Source organism: Cibotium barometz, chromosome 26 (assembly GCF_041138505.1).
Source record: "Cibotium barometz isolate CiBa-2024 chromosome 26, ASM4113850v1, whole genome shotgun sequence".
In the NCBI taxonomy this organism is placed as follows: Eukaryota; Viridiplantae; Streptophyta; class Polypodiopsida; order Cyatheales; family Cibotiaceae; genus Cibotium; species Cibotium barometz.
The window spans coordinates 40,476,603-40,499,474 of record NC_141071.1 but is presented as its reverse complement, the minus strand read 5'-3'; the positions used below and the strand labels follow the sequence as shown (position 1 = coordinate 40,499,474).

At 42.9% G+C, this 22,872-nt stretch overlaps 1 protein-coding gene across 1 annotated transcript; it reads left to right on the top strand.

The window, feature by feature from the left end:
• The first annotated feature begins 551 nt into the window (after positions 1–551).
• Positions 552–21,385, top strand: LOC147623964 (uncharacterized). Its single transcript, XM_086820627.1, has 8 exons — positions 552–766; positions 1,393–1,429; positions 12,986–13,329; positions 13,429–13,562; positions 14,903–15,938; positions 16,018–16,188; positions 16,443–16,603; positions 21,006–21,385. The coding sequence occupies exons 3-8, from the start codon at positions 13,147–13,149 to the stop codon at positions 21,058–21,060; spliced, it is 1,740 nt and encodes a 579-aa protein (XP_086676753.1). The 5' UTR covers positions 552–766; positions 1,393–1,429; positions 12,986–13,146; the 3' UTR covers positions 21,061–21,385.
• Positions 21,386–22,872: the final 1,487 nt, after the last annotated feature.

Genomic DNA, 22,872 nt, shown 5'->3' with positions numbered 1-22,872 from the left:
GGAGATCCAAAACCCCATTGGTGAATATGAAACCCTCAAACTTCAACCTCAATAGCCTTTCAAGGAGGCCATAGGAAGGAGTGGCTACCCTAGCTAGCCAAAAAAAGTACAATGCCCATGTAAAGACCTAACAACAACCACCATTTAGCTAGAAGCCTATCCATGGGCAGAGATCTACAAAGCCGGAGCCCCATGTAACTTGGTTTTACCCAAGCCCCTTGAGTCCCACTCAAATGTTAGAAGCTCAAGGTTTCTCCGCGATAGAAACACTTCCATTTGGGTCCCAAAAACCTCCAATCTCCAAAGCCAAAGAGAGTTAGGTGATAGTCTCGAATGCTAATTCAAGCCCACTAGAAGTGCAACGCTCGGGTTTGTCTTAATTTGGAAGGTCGTGTGTGAAGGCGGTGCTTTATATGTGTATGTAAGAGAATATTTTGAAGTTTGTAGGCGGCAAGCTCTCCTCCTCTCAAAACTCAAAGCTTTCTGGCTATGGCGGAATCCCCACTTTAGCAGCAGCAGCAAAACAGAGAGAGAGAGAGAGAGAGAGAGAGAGAGAGAGAGAGAGAGTGTAAACAGGACGGCATCAAAACATTGCCGTCCTCCTCCTCTCAAACCTCAAAGCTTTCTGGCTATGGCGGAATCCCCACTTTAGCAGCAGCAGCAAAACAGAGAGAGAGTAAACCGGACGGCATCAAAACATTGCCTAATCACCATTGCAGGCAGAAGAATGCAGGGACCGCTAGACTTTGCAGTTGCAGAGATAAAGGCAAATTCTTGGCCCGTCGCTCATCATCATCATCATTAGCGACAGGGGCTTCTGGCCAATACGTTTCATTCTGGCCCCTCTACCACATTCTCTGCCAATTTCTTTTCCGGGCTCCTGAGCTCTACTTTGCCTAGCTTCTTCCAGTTTTTGCCTTCAAAATTTTCCCCAGATTTCTCTGTTTTTGGGCCTGGCTGATTTTTGCTCTAGCATTGTATCGCCCTAGTTCTCTCCGATCTTTCTACCCTGGCTTCATTTGAATTGTCGACCTGTTGTAGCATCATTCGGCCACTACTTTCTCTTATTTCTGAAGCCCTAGCTTTGCCTTCCTTGCCATTTTTTTCTGTGTAGAATTGAAGAGCAAAAGTTTAGTTTTAAGTTCTTTCTCAACACATAAGGATTACTCTCTCAACTTTGCAGTAAAGTCAGGGTTGTTGAGGGCAAAACATACGGGTTTGCCTAGGGAAATAGCAAGAGACAAAACCATGGGCTTGGTATACATACAGTGTGTTAACGGAGCTATGGGAGGGGAGGGGAGGTGTTTTTTTGTTTATTACTGTTATTACATGGAACAATCATGCTGTGTAAACTCACTTATTGTTTGTACTAAGTGAGCGTGTCATGTGCAGGTCTACAAAAGCGGGTCATTGCTTATCTCATCAAAAGGTTAGTCTCCCTTTAATGATATACATGTGTGCAGCACGATTCAACAGATCTCAGCTTGATTTTTCCAAACAAAGTCTTTGCTTTAGTTACACATATCATATCATTCAACAAAGATGCGATCATGAAATCCTTATCGGTCCTCTTTATCTGGTGCCCTTACGCTTCATTCAGCTGTAGATAATTTAGAAGATGCAATCTGAAAACATCAATGGTTCTTGTGTTTTCTTATTGTTGTAGATGTTTTTGCCCATTTGCTAACCAAGGCCTTTGACCTTTAGACCTCTTCCTTTGAGGGGAAATCTTAAGCCTTTCATGGAATAATAATAAGCCTCGAGTTAGAGCAGAAACAGAGATAGAATTTCATAGCAATGCAAAGGAAAAAAATGCAAGGGTGCATAAATGATTTCATGGTCGTGCAACAGACTAGTTTAAATGTGAAGGTGCTTGGTTGCCTATGGGTTTATTGAGAGAATGGTTGAAGGCAGCAAGTGGAAGCAGAGGAGAGACTTGGAGTTGCCAAAACAATGATCCAAAACTTGAGCAAAATGATGAATGAATTAAATGGCAAAAAACCCGTTCTTATACACCGCACAAATAGCCAACTTTGTTTTAGTAGAAGAAACCCCACTATGGTGAAAAATACCTACAATTGGGAAAAAGTGCCTAAAAATGTGAGGAAAAATACCCACAAATGAGTAAAATACATCAGTTAAATATGTTGCATAAAGGGTGCAATAAATGGGATAAATGTTGGAGATGAACATAGTCCAACACCTCCTCTCAGCTGTAGCACGGTGGATTGACTCCCATACGGGTCAGGAGCCGATTAATAGAATCTTGAGGAAGTGTAATTGCTTTCTAATTTTTTAGGATTATATTGCTAATCTTTTTACGTGCATGGACATGGGTGTACGACCGACATGTTGCATAAAAGGGTGCAATAAATGGGATAAATGTTGGAGATGAACATAGTCCAACACCTCCTCTCAGCTGTAGCACGGTGGATTGACTCCCATACGGGTCAGGAGCCGATTAATAGAATCTTGAGGAAGTGTAATTGCTTTCTAATTTTTTAGGATTATATTGCTAATCTTTTTACGTGCATGGACATGGGTGTACGACCGACATGTTGCATAAAAGGGTGCAATAAATGGGATAAATGTTGGAGATGAACATAGTCCAACATCTCCTCTCAGCTGCAGCACGGTGGATTGACTCCCATACGGGTCAAGAGCCGATTAATAGAATCTTGAGGAAGTGTAATTGCTTTCTAATTTTTTAGGATTATATCGCTAATCTTTTTACGTGGAGTCGAGCTGTTACGCTTCCTTGCACACTGAATCAATTACAGATGCTGATAGAAGAAGAAACCCCTACGAGCCAGTGATTCATGAGCGAGTGGGCTAATGGCAAAGCTCCACGAAGAAGCCAGCGATGCAGCACTTGAGAACAAAACCCTAAAACCAGGGCTCTGATACCAGTTGAATGGGAGAGTTAATTGTTAGGGTTTCATGTGGGAGACATACACACAGAGAAGAAGGGGGAGAGAGAGAGAGAGAGAGAGTTGTGGGGATAAGTCAACTCACCGAGAGAGAGAGAGAGAGAGAGAGAGAGAGAGAGAGAGAGAGAGAGAGAGAGTTGTGGGGATAAGTCAACTCACCGAGAGAGAGAGAGAGAGAGAGAGAGAGAGAGAGAGAGAGAGTTGTGGGGATAAGTCAACTCACCGAATGTGAGTGTGTGACTCCCCTATCACACATGTATATTTTGCACTAGTACACATAGTGCACTTAGTACATTAAAAGTACTAAGTGTACTATGTACTATAACTTATGGGCTTGTACACACTATAAGGGTGGGCATAATGCCTTTACCCCAACAGTGTGAGTACATTTATATAGCCCATGGGGCTTTTCTTTTGACCAAGTCACACTCACATGGAGTTGACACATGACACTATTGCTGTTGACATCATTGCTGAGGTCAAACCACATAAAATATCTAGATATTATATGCCCCTTTAAGAGGTGGTTCACACAAACACACACACTAAGAGGCTGTTTACATGCCAACAAGATTTGTATTGGGATTTAAGGCTTGCTTTTAACAAAAACCAAGGTTAGTTCTGTGTCGAACTCCGGCATCCCATACCACTCAAGCTTTCCCGTAGGCCTTTGACACGCTAACCTACGTACTCGCCATGAGCATGTCTGCTCTCTTGGTCCAAGCCATAGCGATAGTGGTGCATCCGCACAACTTTATCTCATAATAAACCAAGCTCTCACTTATATAGTGATAACTACGCCATAAATAGCTAACTCACTATAAAAGGCCATTAAGCTTGTTTTATTAATCAAGAAACCCTAGCCAAGTATCAGCTTATTAATCCCTAATCCCAGGTCCCCTTAACCCCATTGGATTAGTTTCTAATCCGTAGATTAGTGTCTAGGTAGGTGTTGAATGTCCCCTTTTTGACAAATATGCATTGAACTTTTTCGACATGTATTCCCCTTCTTTGTCTACGAAGGGTCTGCACTTTGCAACCTGGCACATTTTCAGCCATATGCTGAAAGGGCCTAAAGCACATAAAGACCTTTGACTTTGTTTTCATAGCATAGACTCAAGTGAATTTGGAAAGGTAATCAATGAACGTGACAAAGTAGAGGCATCCTCCAATAGATGGTGTCCACATCGGACCACATACATCACTGTGTATAAGCCCTAATTGAACCATCTTTGGGGAATGATGTATGATGGATTTTGCCCAATATGCAACCCTCACAGACATGCTTGACAGGTGTATCAAGTGGTGGCAAAGCTAAAACCATGTCATGCCTTTGAAGGCGTAGCAGACTACCAAAGTTTAGGTGCCCAAACCAAGCATGCCATAGCTCAGCATCTGTCATCTTGTCTGTGGTAGCATTGCAAGTGCATCATGTGAAGCTCTCTCATATACATCAAGCTTGTAGAGACTATGACATAAAGTACCAGATGCAACTACGATATCTCTATCACTACAATCATGTACACTGCATCGACAACTAGGTTGGACCCAGCAATGGCCGAAACTGATAGGAGATTCTTCTTGATCCCTGGCACATATAATGCATTTGAGAGCATGATTGTCCCACCATTGGTTGCAATGAGCAAAATCTTCCCAACTCCTTTGACATCATAAGAGGAGTTGTTAGCACATGTAACTATATCCCCCTTGGTTGCATCTCCCAATGAAGCTAGCACCACTGTCAAAGTACCATACATGAGAATCCCATTGATAAGCATGCATCATGTAAAGAAGGATCATAGCTACACAAGGCTTGGAATGCCCAAGTGTCTTAAGTATAGTTAGTTGTTTCCTTCTTTCAACACTAGGTGATGATGCATCAGGCCCACAGACGATCTGTAGTTTTTCATCTCCTTTTCCTTAGCAAGCCTATTCTTGCATTCATTAATGAACCACGTTGAATCTTCTTGCCATTGGTAACAAATGCTTTGCCTTGCTCTTTCCTTGAGTCACAAAGGCTTGATCTCCATGCTTTTTGCCATACCTATTTACTCTCGATTGCTCTTCTTGCAGGAGTAAAGACATCAACTCATCAAATGAGAATGAATTGGGATTGCCCTTCATCAACAACTTGATTGTAGTGGCAAAACCTTGGTATGCGTCAGGTAAATCATTGAGAATAGTAGTGACTAGAGAGCTGTTTGGAATGATGTCATCAATGTTTGCAAGATGTTGTTGAAGGTCTTTCACCTTCGTCAAATACTAATCCATTGAGTCACCCTCATCCATATCCAGCAAGTCAAGTTGCTTCTTCAAATAGGCTAGACCAATCTCATTGCAGCACTTGATAAAGTGTTGCAAGAGCGTCCCCCTTGCTATAACTTAGTAGTGACACATGAACTGATGTGTGGTATGATGCTCTTCTTCACTAAGAGAGCAATGAGGGCATGTGCTTGTGCATCTCTAGAATCCCATCTTCTTTGATCTGCAGTAGGAGGTGCTGGTGCTTGTTGTTAGCACTTTCATCCCCAGTTTCTGCCCTTTATGGTGCCCATTTGGTCCAATTTTGTATGGCCCTTGCTTGTGGGCCAGCCACCCCTTTTTTACTATTTTTCTGGGATTTTTCCCAGCCATTATGGCATTTTTCCAGTCGGCCATGTCCAACAGCTCCAGTCGGCCTGTTTATGAGCTCCAGTCGGCCAGCACTTCCCCACTATAAATAGTGGGTGCTGGCCTCTCATTTCTCATTCAGTCTTGTACATATTTGCTCCCTCACTTATGAGACTAACACTGTCTCTGGCTTGGGACTGTTTTGGTTCAGTATATTCAGCATAGTTTGCTCCATATCTCTCTCTCTCTTGCACTTTCTGTTCAGCACATTCTAGTGCTTCTCTGCTTCTGCTCTGTGCACTCTTTCATGGTATCATCGCTCCCGGTTTAGCAACCTTTCTGCTGCCCCAGATTCAGCCCTGTTTTCAGCACCTTCTCCTCTGCGTTTTTCTTCCAGATCCATAGCTTTTGCTGCTGCGTTTTCTGGACAGCACTCTGCTGGTCGTTTTTTCTTCAGATTGGCTTCATCGATTCAGCCGTCTGGCTCTTGTTGATCAGCGTTTCATTGCCCACTTGGAGATTGGACTGCAGGCGGCCTGTTTTCTACAGGACAGCACTTGTTCACTGCTGCGTTTTCCTCTCCAGTGGTCCTTTCCCTTTGCAGAGGGGGCTTGTGGTGTTGCAGGCTTTGGTGGCACTCTTGGTACTTGTGGAGGACATTTTTTTCTTCAGAGTTTGTGCATTTCTTGAGATTGAGCCCAAGCTTTTGTGATGGTTGCTCCCACTTCTCTTTATATGTTTGCTGAGTCTGCCAAGTTGGATGGTTCCAACTACACCCTATGGAAGGTGAAGGTGAAATCGGCCTTGCGTGGCGTGGATCTCTGGGATTGGCTTGTTACACCGGCCAATGCCACCCCTCACCCTTGCTTCCGGTGGTGTGACTCAGGCACAGATTGATATTTGGCAGTCGAATGATCGACGTGTTTTCTCCTTCCTGATGTTGAACTGTCAAGATGTTGTTCTCTCTCATGTGCGTACAACAGATGCCGCACATGAAGTTTGGAAGGCTTTTGCAGATCTCTATGAGATTAAGCCTCCGGGTCGGATTTTGGCATTGGAAAAACAACTTATGAACTTATCAGTTTCTGCGTTTCCATCTTTATCTGCTTTCATCTCGAAGATGAAAGATCTCCGGGGACGAGCTTGCTGTTTGTGGCAAGGACATCTCCATAGAGGATATGGCTATTCGGTTGCTCTCCAAACTTCCAGAGAGGTTTGATGCATACTTTCAGTCTGTGGTTTCTTCTCCTCGTCTTGTTCGAGTTACTTGGGAGGAAGTTCTCCCCTCCATTATGCAGATAGAGTCTCGCTTTGAGGAGCGGACTAGCACCTCCGGTGGCCCTGATGGAGCTTTGGCAGCACGAGATAAAGGGAAGATTCAACAAAAGAAAGGTAAAGGGGGTTCTGACAAGAACTCCAAGGATTCCGATAAGGATAAAGACAACAAATTGTCAAAGAATAAGGACATTGAATGTCATTATTGTGGCAAGAAGGGTCACAAGTCACCCCAACGTCACAAGAAGAAGCGTGATGAAGCAGCAAAGAACTCTTCCTCAACGGCGGTGTCTCAACCCAAGAAGGATGATGGAATTCTTCTCTTAGCAGGTACTCAGCGTATACTTGCTCTTGTGACTTCTCAACAGTCACGGTCTTGGATTGTTGATAGCGGTGCTACTGCTCATATGACACCCCATCGAGATTGGTTCGAGGACTTCGCTGCCAGATCAGGCGAGATCACTCTGGGTGATTCTTCTTCTGTGCCAGTGCATGGTCATGGCACTATCCCCATCTTCCGTTCTGACGAGGACAAGAGGTACTTCTCTGACGTTGTGTATATTCCAGATTTGGCTTTTAACCTTTTGTCAGTGAGTGCTCTTACAGCTCAGGGTGCGGAGGTGATCTTTTCTCGTTATGAGATTACCATTCGTGATAAGGCGACTGGTAGCATCTTGGCTCAGGGAGTCCAAGATAGTGGCCTCTACAAATTAATTGCTCTGCTTTCTTCTAGTGCTTCTTCTGCTCTTTGGCATGCTCGGTTTGGCCATTTGAGCTATCAGCTTCTGTAGCGAGCTTCGAAGGATGGGTTGGTTGATGGATTACCGACCATCAAGGCTCCGTCTTCTGCTTGTTCCTCTTGTTTACAGGGGAAGCAACACCGAGCCGCCTTTCCGAAGGAGGCGACACACAGATCTTCAACATCACTTGCTCTCATTCATGCAAACTTATGTGGTCCTATGAGTACCGCGTCTTTGAGTAAGGCGTTGTACATGCTCGTGATGGTGGATGATTTTACCAGATATACTTGGGTTTTCTTTCTGAAGACCAAGGATGAGACTTTTCATCACTTCTGTGATTGGAAAGCCGAGGTGGAAAAAGAGACCGGTCACTCGGTCAAGGCTCTCAGGACCGATGGAGGGGGTGAGTTCACATCCTAGGAGTTTCAGCAATATTGCAAGACACATGGCATTCGGAGACAGCTTACTACAGCATATACTCCATCACAGAATGGAGTTGCCGAGAGGAAGAACATGACCATTATGGAGATGGCCCGTGCTATGCTTGAGCATTCTTCATTACCTCGACGTTTCTGGGGGCCGAGGCGGCTTCCACTGCTGTCTACATTCAGAATAGGTCTCCTACTGTTGCTCTTCCCGACAAAACTCCATATGAGGCTTTCCATGGTGAGAAGCCCTCCGTTGTTCATTTCCAGATATTTGGATGTACGGCGTATGTTCATGTGCCTAAGGAGCATCGCTCCAAGTTGGACTCGAAGTCTCAGTGCATGACTTTTCTCGGATACAGTACTGTGTCCAAGGCATATCGTCTTTATGATCCTCAAGCTGGTAAAGTTGTTGTGAGCCGTGATGTGGTGTTCGACGAGACCCCTACATCTTCAGAGGGGGGTGGTGAGCTTTTTCTTCCTGCACCTCCTTCTCCTCCTCCTCCTCCTGCTCCTGTTGTTACTGCTACACCTCCAGCTGAGGATTCTCAGTCAGATGATGATGACCCTGCTCCTCCTCCGGCGAGTTCAAGCAGATCTGTACCTGGTTGGTATTATCAGATAGTTCGTGACTTTGGGTTACGTGAGCTTCCTTCTGCTCCTCTGCCTGGTTCTCTTCGGCGTTCTTCCAGAGTTAGAGGGAAACAAATTCATGAGGGCAACATGTTTGTTAATTATGCTCTTATGTCTACAATCCTTAATGGTTCTTCTGATTCCACTTCTGTAGACGAGGCTCTTTTACATGAGTCTTGGCGTCATGCTATGCAAATAGAGCTGGATGCTATCGAACGGAATGGCACTTGGATTTTGGTGCCTCGGCCGCCTTTGCAACGTAAGGTGATTGGTGTGCGTTGGATTTTCAAATCAAAGTTTCGAGCTGATGGCAGCTTGGACAAGCACAAGGCGAGGTTGGTTGCCAAGGGTTATGCTCAGCGCCTTGGTGTCGACTTCGATGAGACCTTCGCCCCGACGGCCCGGATGACTACCATTCGCACCGTTCTTGCACTTGCAGGACATCATAGATGGCCCGTTTTCCAGATGGACGTCAAGTCGGCTTTCTTGAATGGAGAGCTTACACAGGAGGTTTATATTGATCAGTCGCCAGGATTTGTTGTTCCGGGCAAACAGGATCATGTGTACCGGCTGAAGAAGGCTTTATATGGTCTAAAGCAGGCTCCGCGGGCTTGGTACCAGCGGATTGATGAGTTCTTTCAGAAGCTTGGCGTGCGCCGTTCTCATGCAGATTGGAACCTTTATATCCTCCTTGAGAGGGGGTTGATTGTTATCATTGTGGTCTATGTTGTTATGACCTCATCTTTACAGGTTCTTATTCTGTGCGGATCCGTTCTGTTATGGATGCTTTGGAGACAGAGTTTGAGATGACGGATCTGGGCCTCTTGCATTATTTTCTTGGCGTTGAGATTTGGCAGACCTCGAAGGGCATTTTCTTCTCTTAGCAGAAGTACACTCGGGAGATTCTCGACAGATTTCAGATGACTGGGTGCAAACCAGTATCTTCTCCTATGGATATTGGTGAGAAGCTTTCTTCACTTGATGCTTCTCTAGGGACTGATCAGGGACAGTATCGGGTTCTCGTCGGGTGTTTGGTATGGTTGACCTACTCCCGATTGGACATATGCTTCGTAGTCAGTTTATTGAGTTCCTTCTCATCCAAACCCCGTCAGCAGCATTGGCGGTGTGCTCTCAGAGTTCTTCGGTACTTGCGTGGCACTCTGGATTTTGGCATCTTTTATGGCCAAGGACGCACTCTTGTTGGATGGTCTGACTCAGACTGGGTTGGAGATCCAGATACTCGGCGTTCGACCACTGGTTGTGTTTTTTCACTTGGGTCTGGAGCCATTTCTTGGAGTAGTAAAAAGCAGCCTACTGTGGCGCTTTCCTCTACCGAGGCGGAGTACCGTGCAGTTTGTTATGCTGCATGTGAGGCGATATGGTTGCGGAGATTATTGGAGGAGCTCGGCTGTCCTCCTACCGGATCTACTCTTCTTTGGTGTGACAATCAGAGTTGCATCGCCATCGCCAAGAACCCTGTGTTTCATGCTCGTACGAAACACATTGAGATTCAGTATCACTATGTTCGTGAACGGGTTCTTGTTGGAGATTTGTGTTTGGAGTATTGTCCTTCCGCGGAGAATGCTGCAGATTTGTTCACCAAGCCGGTTTCTCAGGCTTCCTTGGCTCCACATCTTCGGATTCTCGGAGTTTGTTCAGCATCTGGTGCTGAGAGGGGTAGCACTTTCATCCCCAGTTTCTGCCCTTTATGGTACCCATTTGGTCCCCTTTTGTATGGCCCTTGCTTGTGGGGTGGCCACCTCTTTTTTACTATTTTTTTGGGATTTTTCCCAGCCATTCTGGCATTTTTCCAGTCGGCCATGTCCAACAGCTCCAATCGGCCTGTTTATGAGCTCCAGTCGGCCAGCACTTCCCCACTATAAATAGTGGGTCCTGGCCTCTCATTTCTCATTCAGTCTTGTACATATTTGTTCCCTCACTTATGAGATTAACATTGTCTCTTGCTTGGGACTGTTTTGGTTCAGAATATTCAGCATAGTTTGCTCCATATCTCTCTCTCTCTCTTGCACTCTCTGTTCAGCACATTCTAGTGCCACTCTGCTTCCGCTCTGTGCACTCTTTCACTTGTATGATTGAAGTGACTGTAAAACCTCCTGAAAAAGTAGGAGCAGCAGGCTGTTGCATTGCAGACATTGGGTGTTCATCTTCTTTGTAACTATTCCCAAAGCCCTTTGGCCACGAGGAGATGCTTCATCAAATAGGCTCAATGGGTAGCTAGTCGTGTCGAGCTTATCTTCGGCAACAAGCATTCCAAACACACCATTGCCAGCCATACTGTCTGTAAGTGTACACTCTATATCCAACTGAATGCAAGTGATGCAAAACTCCCAAAACACATCATTGCCAGCCATACTGTCTGTAAGTGTACACTCTATATCCAACTGAATGCAAGTGATGCAAAACTCCCAATGTATGCTATTGGGAGTTTTGCATCACTTGCAAAACTCTATATCCAACTGCATGCAAGTGATGCAAAACTCCCAATGTATGCTATTGATCGCAATGTGAAACATTGCAAGTAGCTCTCTGAAGATCTGTAGAAGTATTGAAAGGAGTAAGGATAGATTTTACTTTTTCACAAAATATAGCAAACATTAATAAAAAGTCTTGGGTCTACCAAAAGTATAAAATACTATTTGGTATGTACAAAACTATGAGACCTTAGCCTTACAAAAATATAGATACCTAAATATGAAATCATAAAAGTGTTCACATGTCTTCCAAAATATCTCATAGTGGTACAACACATGTTCCACCCGCGATTAACACACAATCCGCCACTCAATCATTGCCTTCATCCAAAAATAATCTTAGTCAGTGCACACAGCTAATTAAACACATTAATCCTGACGATATCATACCATTGCACACAGTTGATTAAACACATCAATCTTGGTAGATATCATACCAGTGCATTAGCTTGATTAAACACATTAATCATGGTTTTTCAGCTAGAGTTTTTCCCGGCATCCTGGCAGGGCAAAAGGGAGGTGTTTGAGGCTGTTTTTGTGAATGTTTTGAGACAAGTTTTCGGACAGCTATTGGTGTGTTTTTATCTTGGCTCTACATTGAGATTTGGGCAAGAGCCTTGCTGATGCTTTGTGGAAAATCCGGTGCAAGACTGCACCCACACCTTGGGTTCTTGTAAAAGCTTGTACTGAAATAAAGAAGTTCCTACAGGGGGCTAGCTGTTCCGGCTCAATGCGGCGTTGTTATATTATTGTGGTTTTTCCATTGAAGTGTTTTCATACTTGAAGTGTTTGACTATTGTTCCGGGTCCCCATGTCGGTTATAGCCATCTATTGGTGTTGTGGCCACGACCACAAATAAAAAACCGCCTTCGGGTAGGCAACACCATGTGCCTAGGTGCCTACTACATGTGGATCTAACTCAAAAAAAAAAAAGAGTGAGTTATTGGCTCATAAGTGTGCATTCCTTGTAGGGGTATCAAGACGACCCAAGTGATACGTAGAGCTTGAGCTCTAGCTGCACACCTGGGAGGGGCGGGTTATGGTGGTATGGGACATTGTGGCACTGGTGTTCTTCCTTGTGCCATGTTTATGACTCGAGGGGTGCAAGTTGCAACCTCAGAGAGTCCATCAGGGTTTGCGGGGGGGGGGGGGGGGGGGGGGGGGGGACAAACAATCTTGGGTGGGGTTAAAAAGCCTGCATTATCGGTAGGCATTTTATGAGGAATATGAGTAGTCAATTCTTGTCGTACGGGACAACTTCCCATACAACATGGGCAGATTCTTGTTCTAGGATGAAAACATGTTTCTGAGTGTTGAAATGTGGAAAAGCTAATTTGATGAACGTGTGAACTGCACTTTATGTTTCTTTTTTATATGAGCTCATCAAATTGATTCATGCACTATAATTTTGAATCACTTATACATAAACATATACTGATCTGCGTGCTTGTGTGCATAGCTTTTTTCACCATGATACATGCCTTGGTAAACCTATGTCTCCCACACATATTCTGATCTGTGTGCATGTTTGCGTAGCTTTTCTCACTATGAATTTGATGAACGCGTGAACTGTCACTTTATGTTTCTGTTTTATATGAGCCATCGAATTGATTCATGCACTACAATTTTTAATCACTTATACATACACATATACTGATCTGTGTGCTTGTGTGCATAGCTTTTCTCACTATGATACATGCCTTATTCTGGATGAATTTATGATCGATCTACTTTTAATTTGGTAAATCTATGTCTCCCACACATAGACTGATCTGTGTGCATGTGTGCATAGCTTTTCTCACTATGATACATGCCTTATTCTGGATGAATTTATGATCACGATCTACTTTTAATTTGGTAAACCTATGTCTCCCATGCAGTTTTTTGGTTCATTGAGTAGATCCTTCTGTAGCAGCAACTTGAGTGCTCACAAACCCACACCGCTAGGCTACACACCCATTGGCGTGTCTTCCACGCGGTTGCTCCATTATCAATTACAATTGTTCCTTATTCTTGATTGAACCCTCGTTTGTGGGTGACAATGGTTTGGAACTTGGAAGTTGACAATGTAGGTTTTTATGGAAGCAAAATTCCTGAAATGGAGTCTGTGGTTGCTACTATAACTGGCTATGTTGGAGATGAAAGATCAAACCTTATAAAACTCATCAATAGTTCTGGAGGCTTTTATGTGGGAAATCTAAGAAGAGCGTCAACAACACATTTGGTGAGGATATTTTTCCCTGCAACTTTTCTTTTGGTTTTTTGCTACACTGAATATTACAAAGAAAACAATAGATGACATGATATCATTCCCTTGGTGAAGGTTTGTTGGAGGTTTGATGGGCAAAAATATGAAATGGCAAGAAAATTTGGGATATGTACCATAAATCATCGATGGTTTGAAGATTGTGTTAAAGCAGGGAGACGCCTTTGTGAAAATCCCTACACTATATTAAGGTAAGGTGCAAAAGCTTTGGTGGATGGAATGTTTGGTTCCTTGTTTTCTGTTTGACAAGTTTTGTTGGGCCATACAGAATCCAGTAAAGACTTGCTGTCAGCAGCCCACACCATTTCCCTAAAATGCAAATTTGAACTCTCAGCTAAAATTGATAATCTTTTGGTGTCATCGGAATCTTAGCTGGATACAGAGCAAACCTTTCAATAATTTCAAAACAAAGAATTAATTAAATGTGGGAGTTTGAGAGCATGGAGAATATAAGGATATGGAAAGGAGCTGACTTAAACCCTAATTACTCACATGTTGCACAATCTTTCATGCTGATCTTGAATCAGATGGAGGCATAGTACCAATGAAACACGTTTCTTTCATGAGAGAAGCTTGGAAACGTTTCCTTCACAGGAAACACGCTTCTTTGAAAGCTTTAAAAAAAAATCATATCTTTGTCCCAAATTTCAATGAATGAAATGTGCGCACATTTTTTGACAAGCGTTTTTATGTTTCCGTTCGCGGCCTTTCTTCAGTATCAACGTTGAATTGCTATGTCAGTGACAAGTGTGTCACTTTTTTTTGTTTTTCGAGCCGGGGTCAAAAACAAACAAGCTCGTTTTGAGACTTGAACAGAGAAACGCTTTTGTCATTAGCGTCGTGGTCTCCAGTCTCAGAGATGGTTTTGCTACTTCCTTAGGGCATTGAATTGCTATGTCAGTGACAAGTGTGTCACTGTGTGCTATGTTACATGTAGGCATGTGGGACCTGGATGGTAACCGGTTAAATTCTAAATTGTTGTTTCCATGAATTATGTAGGCTTCAAATTGATTCACTGATCTTTTTACATATTTTAAACATTATATATCTGATTTTTTTTAAAACATAAAAAAACTTGTAGGTAGAAAACTTGTGGGAAACTTGGTGTGATTTTGAAATGTCAAATAGAAAGATTGTTTGTTTGACCAAAAAATCTCTTGCCTCGCCTTATCTTGTACTTAAGAAGCCATAAGTAATATCATTTCATACATACGAAATCATTACGCATTGACGCTTTTTGGTACATCTATGCATTCTTCTTATACAACCATTCATATGCATATGAAAAAGAAAAGTTGGACAATGCATTAGAGACTTGGTGTAATGATGTGTGATTTAATCAAAGTTCTGGTATTCATGATACAAGTACACGATAGGCTTCTGTAATTATGCTATTTGCAGTCTGTTATCTGTGCTTTACCCCAAGCAGATGGCCTGTTCTATAGTCTATGCCAATATCTAAATATGTATGTTTTGTTGTTTTCTTTTTGGGGGTTGGTGGGGTGGGGGGGTTGGGGCGATGGGTTGTTAGTGGCAAAGATGTCGGAGCTGTATTGTGGAAGGAGCCTAAGCAGGTTAGCAATTTTGCACAGCATATGAAACCGGAAGTTGCGAAAACACGTTCAAAATATGTATGTAAGGAGAGGAGCAGTGCTGTGTCTGAGGGTTTTTTCCAAGCAGAACCAAATCATGATAACCCTTCTGCATCGAAAAAGTCACCCCTTGCTCTGCAAAGGACACTTTCCCAGGGAAGTCTTGATTCAATAGACAGTGATCAAGATTTGCAGATTTTACTAAATAACAATTCAATGAAACCAGACAAAGGGAAAAGAAAGGCCTCCTTGGTCCTCAAAAATCAGAGTCTCAAATATAAAACCCCGAAGAAGTGTGCAAAAAAGCCTTCCTTAAGCCCAATTCATGCAGGTCAAAGGAAATGTGGGAGTTCAAGAACCAGAATTTCATGCAGTATCCTGGACTATGTGTCTATTTTAGATGACATTGATTCAGGCACTAATCAAAGCACCCCATTAATTGATCGCCAAAATGATGCAATCAGCTTTCCAGTTGAGCACACTTCTCCGAAGGGCCTGTTTAGCATCGATCCCATAAGAACCTTGCAATTGGAGGAGATTGAAGACTGTAGCCCTGTAGCAACTACAAGGAGAATTGCAAGCTCAAGGAAGGGAATTCAATTATCCTTGTCAAGGTTTGACTCCATGAGGCATAGAAAGAAGCGTAGACTGGTGAAGAAAACAGAAGGGTGGAACCCTGTTAGTGCTTTGGATGACACAATTGAAGTGGGTTGTCCCCAAAGCTCACTTAGAGCTACATCCAGCACAGAAATTCTCAAACATGAGCCTGCTTCTCCTCAAGTTCCTAGCCGTGCTGATGCCACATGTGCCATGGCTGATGAGATCTCGGGGAAAAGTCCTGTAGCGTGCACACTTGCTCCTAGCGACATTGCTTGTGTCATCTGCCACACAGATAAAATCGCATCGGCAGAAGGAGTTCTCACGTGCAGTCATCACTTCTGCTATTTATGTATAAAGAAATGGGCTTCAGAAGTGGTAACTTGCACTTGGTCATAAATTTGTGAGCTTGTTTGTTTAAGGAGTCCTTTGATTTCTGTAAATGCTTTCTCTTCAGGCATCAAAAACACCAACATGTCCTCTCTGTAAAGCACCATTTGATATGATAACCAAGAGAGAGTACAAAGTTGGTCTGGATAACAACGAGGGAAGTTCTTATGAAGAATCTGTGGTTTTGCTGGGGTGTGGTGAAAAGTGCAGTCCTGAACAACTTGGAGAGAACACCACTGTGAGCTTCGTTTTTGCATTATGTCTTAAACACATCTAAACTATACATAGGTCTTTATTAGAGAAACATTACATAGTTCTTGTATTAGAGAAACAACTTAATACAGGCTGGATGACCTGTGGGTTTCACTTGCTGACCCAAAAATGGTAAAGGTGAGTGTCCATGCTGAAGGAGAATTTTTGAAGGAGTTGTTACAGTTGGCAGGATTTTAAGTTCTGTCTGTATTCTGCTGATATTTACCTCCGGATTTTCAGAATCTTGCTTGTATCATGTGTGGAATTGGAGATATGGAGGAGCTGCTGCTGATTTGCAGTGGCTGTGGAACACGTTCAGCTCATTCATTTTGCCTAGATCCCCCATTGCCACCAATCCCGAATACGCCTTGGTTCTGTGGGCGCTGCTCACAACGCCGAAGGTAAGTATTGTACTTTCATTGATGTATGTCCTGGAAAGCTTTCTAAGACGGTGTGATTCTGTTGATGTTTGGTTTTCTGGGAGATTTTTAGCTGGCTTGTGAAGTGTCCTTGTATTCTGCAGGGTTTGGGAATCTGTAAAGGGGCGCGTGTGTGTGTGCACGTTTGCATGTGTTTGCGCTTTGGCTCAGTTCTACAAAACCTGCTCTTGAAAATCTTGTGTCATGTGTTTGGAACGAACGATCTGCTGAACTGAGTGCTTGCGCTGCTGCCGTCTTCTGCTGAACTCGCCTCCTGCTTTGTCTTCGCTGCCCCTTGTTCTTCCGCCTCTGCCCATTGTGCTTCCGCTGCCCCACTTCTGTTTCCGCCCTTGTCTTTGCTCCTGCTGCCCCCCCTCTTCTCCCGCTTCAGCTCCCTCTGCTCTCGCTCCAACCCCTTTTTCTGCTTCTGCTCCCCCTGCCCCCCCTTCTTCTCCCGCCTCTGCTGCTTCTGCTCCCGCTGCGCTCCACTCTTCTCCCGTTTTTTCCTTTGCCGTCTCTGCCCCCTTCTGCTCCCGCCCTTTCTGCCCCCCGCCTGCATTCACCCTGCTGCTCCTGCTTGCTTCCGCCCCTGCCGCTTCCTCTTCCTTGCTCTCAGCCGCCTCTTCCCCTCCGCCGCCTCTTTCATTCAGCAGCAATCTTTTATTTGGATTCAAGTCGGCCGCCTAATGTCGATTGGCTCTATGGCTTTTGCCACAACCAATCTTTCGTCCACCCCACCGGTCGGGAGAATCATTAATTTTTCGCAAGACGAGCTTGCCTCTCTTCAGCATGATATTGACATTGAGGTCCATACCACCCTTGTTGCGAGAGTTTATGGTTCCCATCCCTCTCGTTTGCAGGCCTGTGAATGGCTTCTAGCAGCTCTCCCTTCAGAGCTGATTGTGCAGTTCCAAGACACTTGTTTGCTTGGTCGAGGCTTCCTCCAGGTGGACTTTCATTCTCCAGAAGCTACTTCTCAGGTTTTGGCCAGCAGCCCCTTCCCTCTTGGCCTCAGGAAGATTTTCTTTTTTCAGTACAAAGTGGACTTTGATCCAGTGGCGGAGGATCAGTGCCTTACCCCGGTCTCATTGCGGTTCCTTGCTCTTCCTCGGTCCTATTGGAAGCTTTTAGCTTCCATAGGAGCATCCTTTGGCCAGGTTCTAGAGGCACCGGCCCTTCCAGGCTCTCTTGCCTTAGCATCCGTGGCTGTTATCGCCACTTCTGATGGTGTACCCCGGGTCTTTGTGCTTGTTCTTGATCCACTGATTTTTGACCACCATATTATTCTTCAGAGACCTAACATCTCTCATTTCCGCTAGAGGATGGAGATTGTAGGTAGACTTGATCATTGTTGGATTTGTCGTCGACAGGGCTACATTGCTAGAGATTGTCCCAGATCGAGGGGCCATGCTAGGAGGCGGCGTGGTCCCACCCATCAGATGCCTTCTATAGTTGGCCAGACTCCAGTTGATCCTATGCCACAGTTGACCACACAGCGTTGGGTTGTGGTCAGGGATAGTAGGCACCCTTGGACCCCCTTACCTGCCCCTTCACCCGCACCCCAACCCTTATGTAGCTCTTGCCTCCAGAGGATGTTTTTCCTTATTTGGAGGATGAGGCATTGGGATCCCTCACAAGAGGATGCTACATTATAGTTACAGGATGATTGTACCCTTGAGGATGATGTTGCGCAGTCACATTGTCATGGTACCTCTCCAGTTTTGAGGACCAGCCCTAGCTTTTCTCCGGAGTGGGAAGGAGAGGTAAGGTTTACATTGTCAGATTTTCCCTCCCTAACCTATGCAGGACGTACTTCCGTCTCTAAAGGGGGTCCTTCGTCGACAAGATCTAGTCGTTCCTACTCTGAGTCCTTATGAGGATTGTCTCTTGGAACATTCAGGGTCTTGGGGGCTTTTTTCCGTGTCGGTGGAAACAAATTGTCAAAACTCAGCTTCATTGCGTAGTTACAGGTGGACCTATGGATGTATTGCTCTTGCAAGAGCATAAACTGGATGCTAGCTAGTGTGGGAGATCAGGCAAGCTTCTCTCGGGATACACCTTTTGGTCACCAGCTATTGGTACCAAAGGTGGTGTTTGTATCTCTGTTTCAGCTTTGATCTTGCCTTGCATCATTGGACATGGTGTCATTTTGCCTGCGAGAGCGCACTGGATCCTCCTTATATGTAGGTACTACACGCATTGGTTTCCTCAACCATATGGTGAGCTCCTATGCCACGTAGCACCTATATCTGCCTTATGTAGGTTTCCCTGGAGTAATCGCTGCTAATCTTAGGAATCTAACTTTAGGCAGGAATCTAACCTTAGGCTTCATCCCTACATCATCAACTAAGGTTACTTGTCACTAGGCTACAACACCTGAACACATCGATGGTTGGATCACTTTTGAAATCTCGACGCTCTCTCTTCCATGCTTAGAGAGTTACAAAATATGAAATGCCCAATGGCTATGAGAGTGTCACGACGATTACAAAGATGGGAATCACGAATTCGAGGAAGATGAAGTCTACTGATGTAGCCAGGTTGTCCTAAAGTGGAACCTTTGAGTCAAGGCTGCCTGCATGTGACATAGCTGAAATCTCGTGGTCGATATGCTTGATGGAGGTCAAGGTAGATAGGCTACACATGCATGATGACAATGATGATAATCACACACCCCAATTATGAAAAATACACAACTGTTGAAGATAGCAGATAATCACCTTTCCTCCTCCTCCCACCCTGCTGTTTTCATTTAGGCATTTTACAATGGTTTTTAAACCTTATTACATAATGACACATCGCCAACAAGATAAGGCTCAGGCATCTGTGGTCTCTTAAGCGCATCACTCGTGGCAGGGGATTGAAACCCTCCCTGAAAAGGCAGGGGAACCTCTCGTATCTCTTAGTAGACTGGGCATCTAAATATGTAGTTCTCTTTTGTCTCTTATCTCCCCATATTTACGTAAGTCTCTTTCACATGGTTGAAAATAACTCTCTTTCTCTCTAATCTCACTCTCTTGAGAAGTTGCAAAAATTTATCCCTTTAACATAGTTACTGGAAACGGTCATTTCCTAGCCTAGAAACGTCGAAACTCCATTTCCTGAGAGTCACCGTTTCCAGTTATGAACTTTTCCCAAGTTTTTAATTTTCTCATTATTTTATATTATGTATCATACATCCATCGTTTCCTAGCCGTTTCCATTTCCTAGTTTTGAGCCGTTGCCATTTCCAGAGGCTGCTGTTGCCGTTGCAATTTCCGTTTCAACGCAAATATGCCCTCTGGACTTCTCACAGAAAAGCCTCCCAAAGTAGGTCTCTTTGTTCCAAATACTCACAACGTGCCATTCAGTGTAGAGACGAAGAGCAAAGCTTCTACAAAGAGGATTTGTAGAACAATATGAGGAATAAAAAAACTTCAACCCACAAAATTCGTTAAGGCTACAGCTCCAAGTGTAGGTGTTAATAGAGATGATTAATGCAAGGTAAAAACACAAGCTCACACCAATAACCTACAAACTTTTACTATAGTTCTACTGTTACAAAACAAAGCAAACACAGTATGTACAAATCATTTCAGATGACTCGAGACCAAAAATTGAAGAGTCTCCACTCAAGAGCATGACAACCCAAACTTGAGGAGAACCTTTGTCTACAGGCAACACTGGCTGAAAATGGAAGAGGAAATTTAATGCTGATGTTTGGGCTTGGAATCTGCACCTCTTGGCTACTCCAAAAGTGGGAGAAGGTTGGCTTAGGTGAATGATGATGCCCCAAAAGCAGGCTTTGGAGTCCCTCCTTTCTGTCTTCTGCCTGATCAATGCAAAGCCCAAAGAGGGTTAGGGATCCTTACTTCACATCCATTATTGTGCCAGCTTTCTTATTGTTTGTCCTCCCTGGCGTTGGTGTGCTATTGATTGTTAGGGTTCATTTTGGTCAATCTCCAATTTAGGCAGTTGAATTGGGCAAAATTCCAAATTGGGCCAATTACTGAATTTTCAGCAGAGGGGAAATTGGGCAAATTCTGAATTTTCAGAACAAGGGAGAAATTGGGGAAATTATCAAACTGGGTAAATTTTTGAATTTTCAGCGCACGTGAAATTGGGCGAATTTCTGAATTTTCAACACTAGAAAAAAATGGGCTAATATCAAAGTGGGCCAATTTCTGATTTTTTCAGCAGAGCGGTGTTTGAGAACTGATTTTCTTGCTTCCTTTTATAACTAGTGTGCTTGGGTAGCTGTGTTTTGTATGACAAGAATTGAAGCCAAGTTAATTAAAATAGAACTGTAGTGTACATATAAACATTGCAAAAGATCACAAAAGAGCACTACATTATCATAGTAGGTTCTGGCGCTAACATTAACCTTGTTTGATCAATTTTGCAGGGCAGATACAACATGGTGGTATCAATTGCATCTCTTTGGAAGAAGACCAGACTGAGAGAGAAGATGACATCTGAATTGATCTCAAAACAACCAAAAGTATGGCATGATCTGCTATCTGATTTTGATTCCATGTAGAAATTCACTGGGAGAACCTCTTCACTGCTTGTGAGGGATTCTCAGCAAATGTAATTAATGTCACACTTCTGGGAGATGATGTTTGGCATTCATAACAAATGGTGCTAGCTGCAGAAGGGTGCTAATAGGTGTTGAATGATTTCTCTCTCTCTCTCTTTCTCTCTCTCTCTCTCTCTCTCTCCCAACAAAGATGGGTTTGCATTGAAATAATTTCTTACATGATAAATTAAAAAAAAAAACTTACTGAAGTTTTTTCATTGTCATTAGAAAAGTTTGCCAAGAAAAGTTAAATAAATTTTTTGTATGGTAATCAAGTTAATTATTTTCTTTTTGTTTTGATTGGATTTCGTAATTAAGTTAATTATTATTATTTTGTAGAGTAATGAAATTCCATGACTAGTGTATACATTTATGGACCTAAATTTTGCGTGGACTAGATTTGCTTGATTGTTTGTATTTTTTTCTTGTGGTATCAATATGTTGGGCTGCATGATGGTATACTATATTTCACTTTTCGAAGATCTTTTTGAAGGTCAACTTTGGATTTATACTTCTGTGATTTGGAATGATTTGTGTTGACCTTGTAATTTTTGAGATGACAACTTTATCTACCTTGAAGTTCTCCATGTAATATCAAGAGGGATAATGTTCTCTTACTCTAAATAGTGTAGTGTATGCTAGTCCATGTTTGTTAACTCATTTTGGGGCAAATGCAATTGTCTTTAAAGCAAGATCATGTGCTCTTTGAATTTGCTTTTGTGAATGTGAATATCTATATTTGTTGTGCACAAATTTTTTACCGTCATTTCTTGTTTTAAAAGTATAATTTTGGCTAAGTCTTGTTGTTTTTTTGGGGAAGAACTAGTAAATTAAAGCCTGACAAAAAATGCTTTGGAAAATGTTATTTTAAATTGTAATAAAGTCCGGTTGGTTTTGTATAATTGGTTGTGTTAACTCAAAAAACATTTGGTCTCTTATGGCAAAATTGTTTGAGACTTTCGTGTGAGAAACTGAATAACTCTTGTATTTAGTGGTATTTATTGTTTTGAGTGTATTGTGCTTTCATTTATATTAAAAGATGCGTTTTTCAATGTAGCCATTAATAGTATCAACCATGCATTCAAGGCAAAGTCACTTTGTGAGTTGAATTGGTAGAGTTGCAATAAACTTGTATGAGTTCTTACTTCGTAAGAATGTTTTTCTTGTACGAGAACTCAAATAACTAATTCGTTCTTATACTAATATATATATATATATATATATATATATATATATATATTTGCATAATATTGTCATATATTAATCTTTGATTATGGTTAAGGTTTAGGTTTCTTACGAGTTCAAAATGATTTTTTTCTTGTGCTTTATTACATTTTTTTAAAAGTGGTTATAGTTTTTATATTCAAATCTATTATTATTATTATTTAGGGAGTTTTTGGAAGAAGGGTTAGGAGTGCCACCAGAGTCGTTCCCAAGGGGTTTCGAACCCACACAAACACACACATCGGAACCACCCGGTTGCGGCTCTTTTGGCGCTTTATAACATTCGCTTGAAGGAGTTTCATTGATTCCATGTATGTCCAATTCTATGTCACATCGATCTTCAAATTGTGAGTTTTTAAAGTTATCTAGAATTCTTTTCCTTTTTTTTTGAATTTCTTTCACATTAATCTTTCAAAAGTTTCACTTTTGGTAAACTTTGTTAATCTCATTTTGGGGTAACTTAGTATCT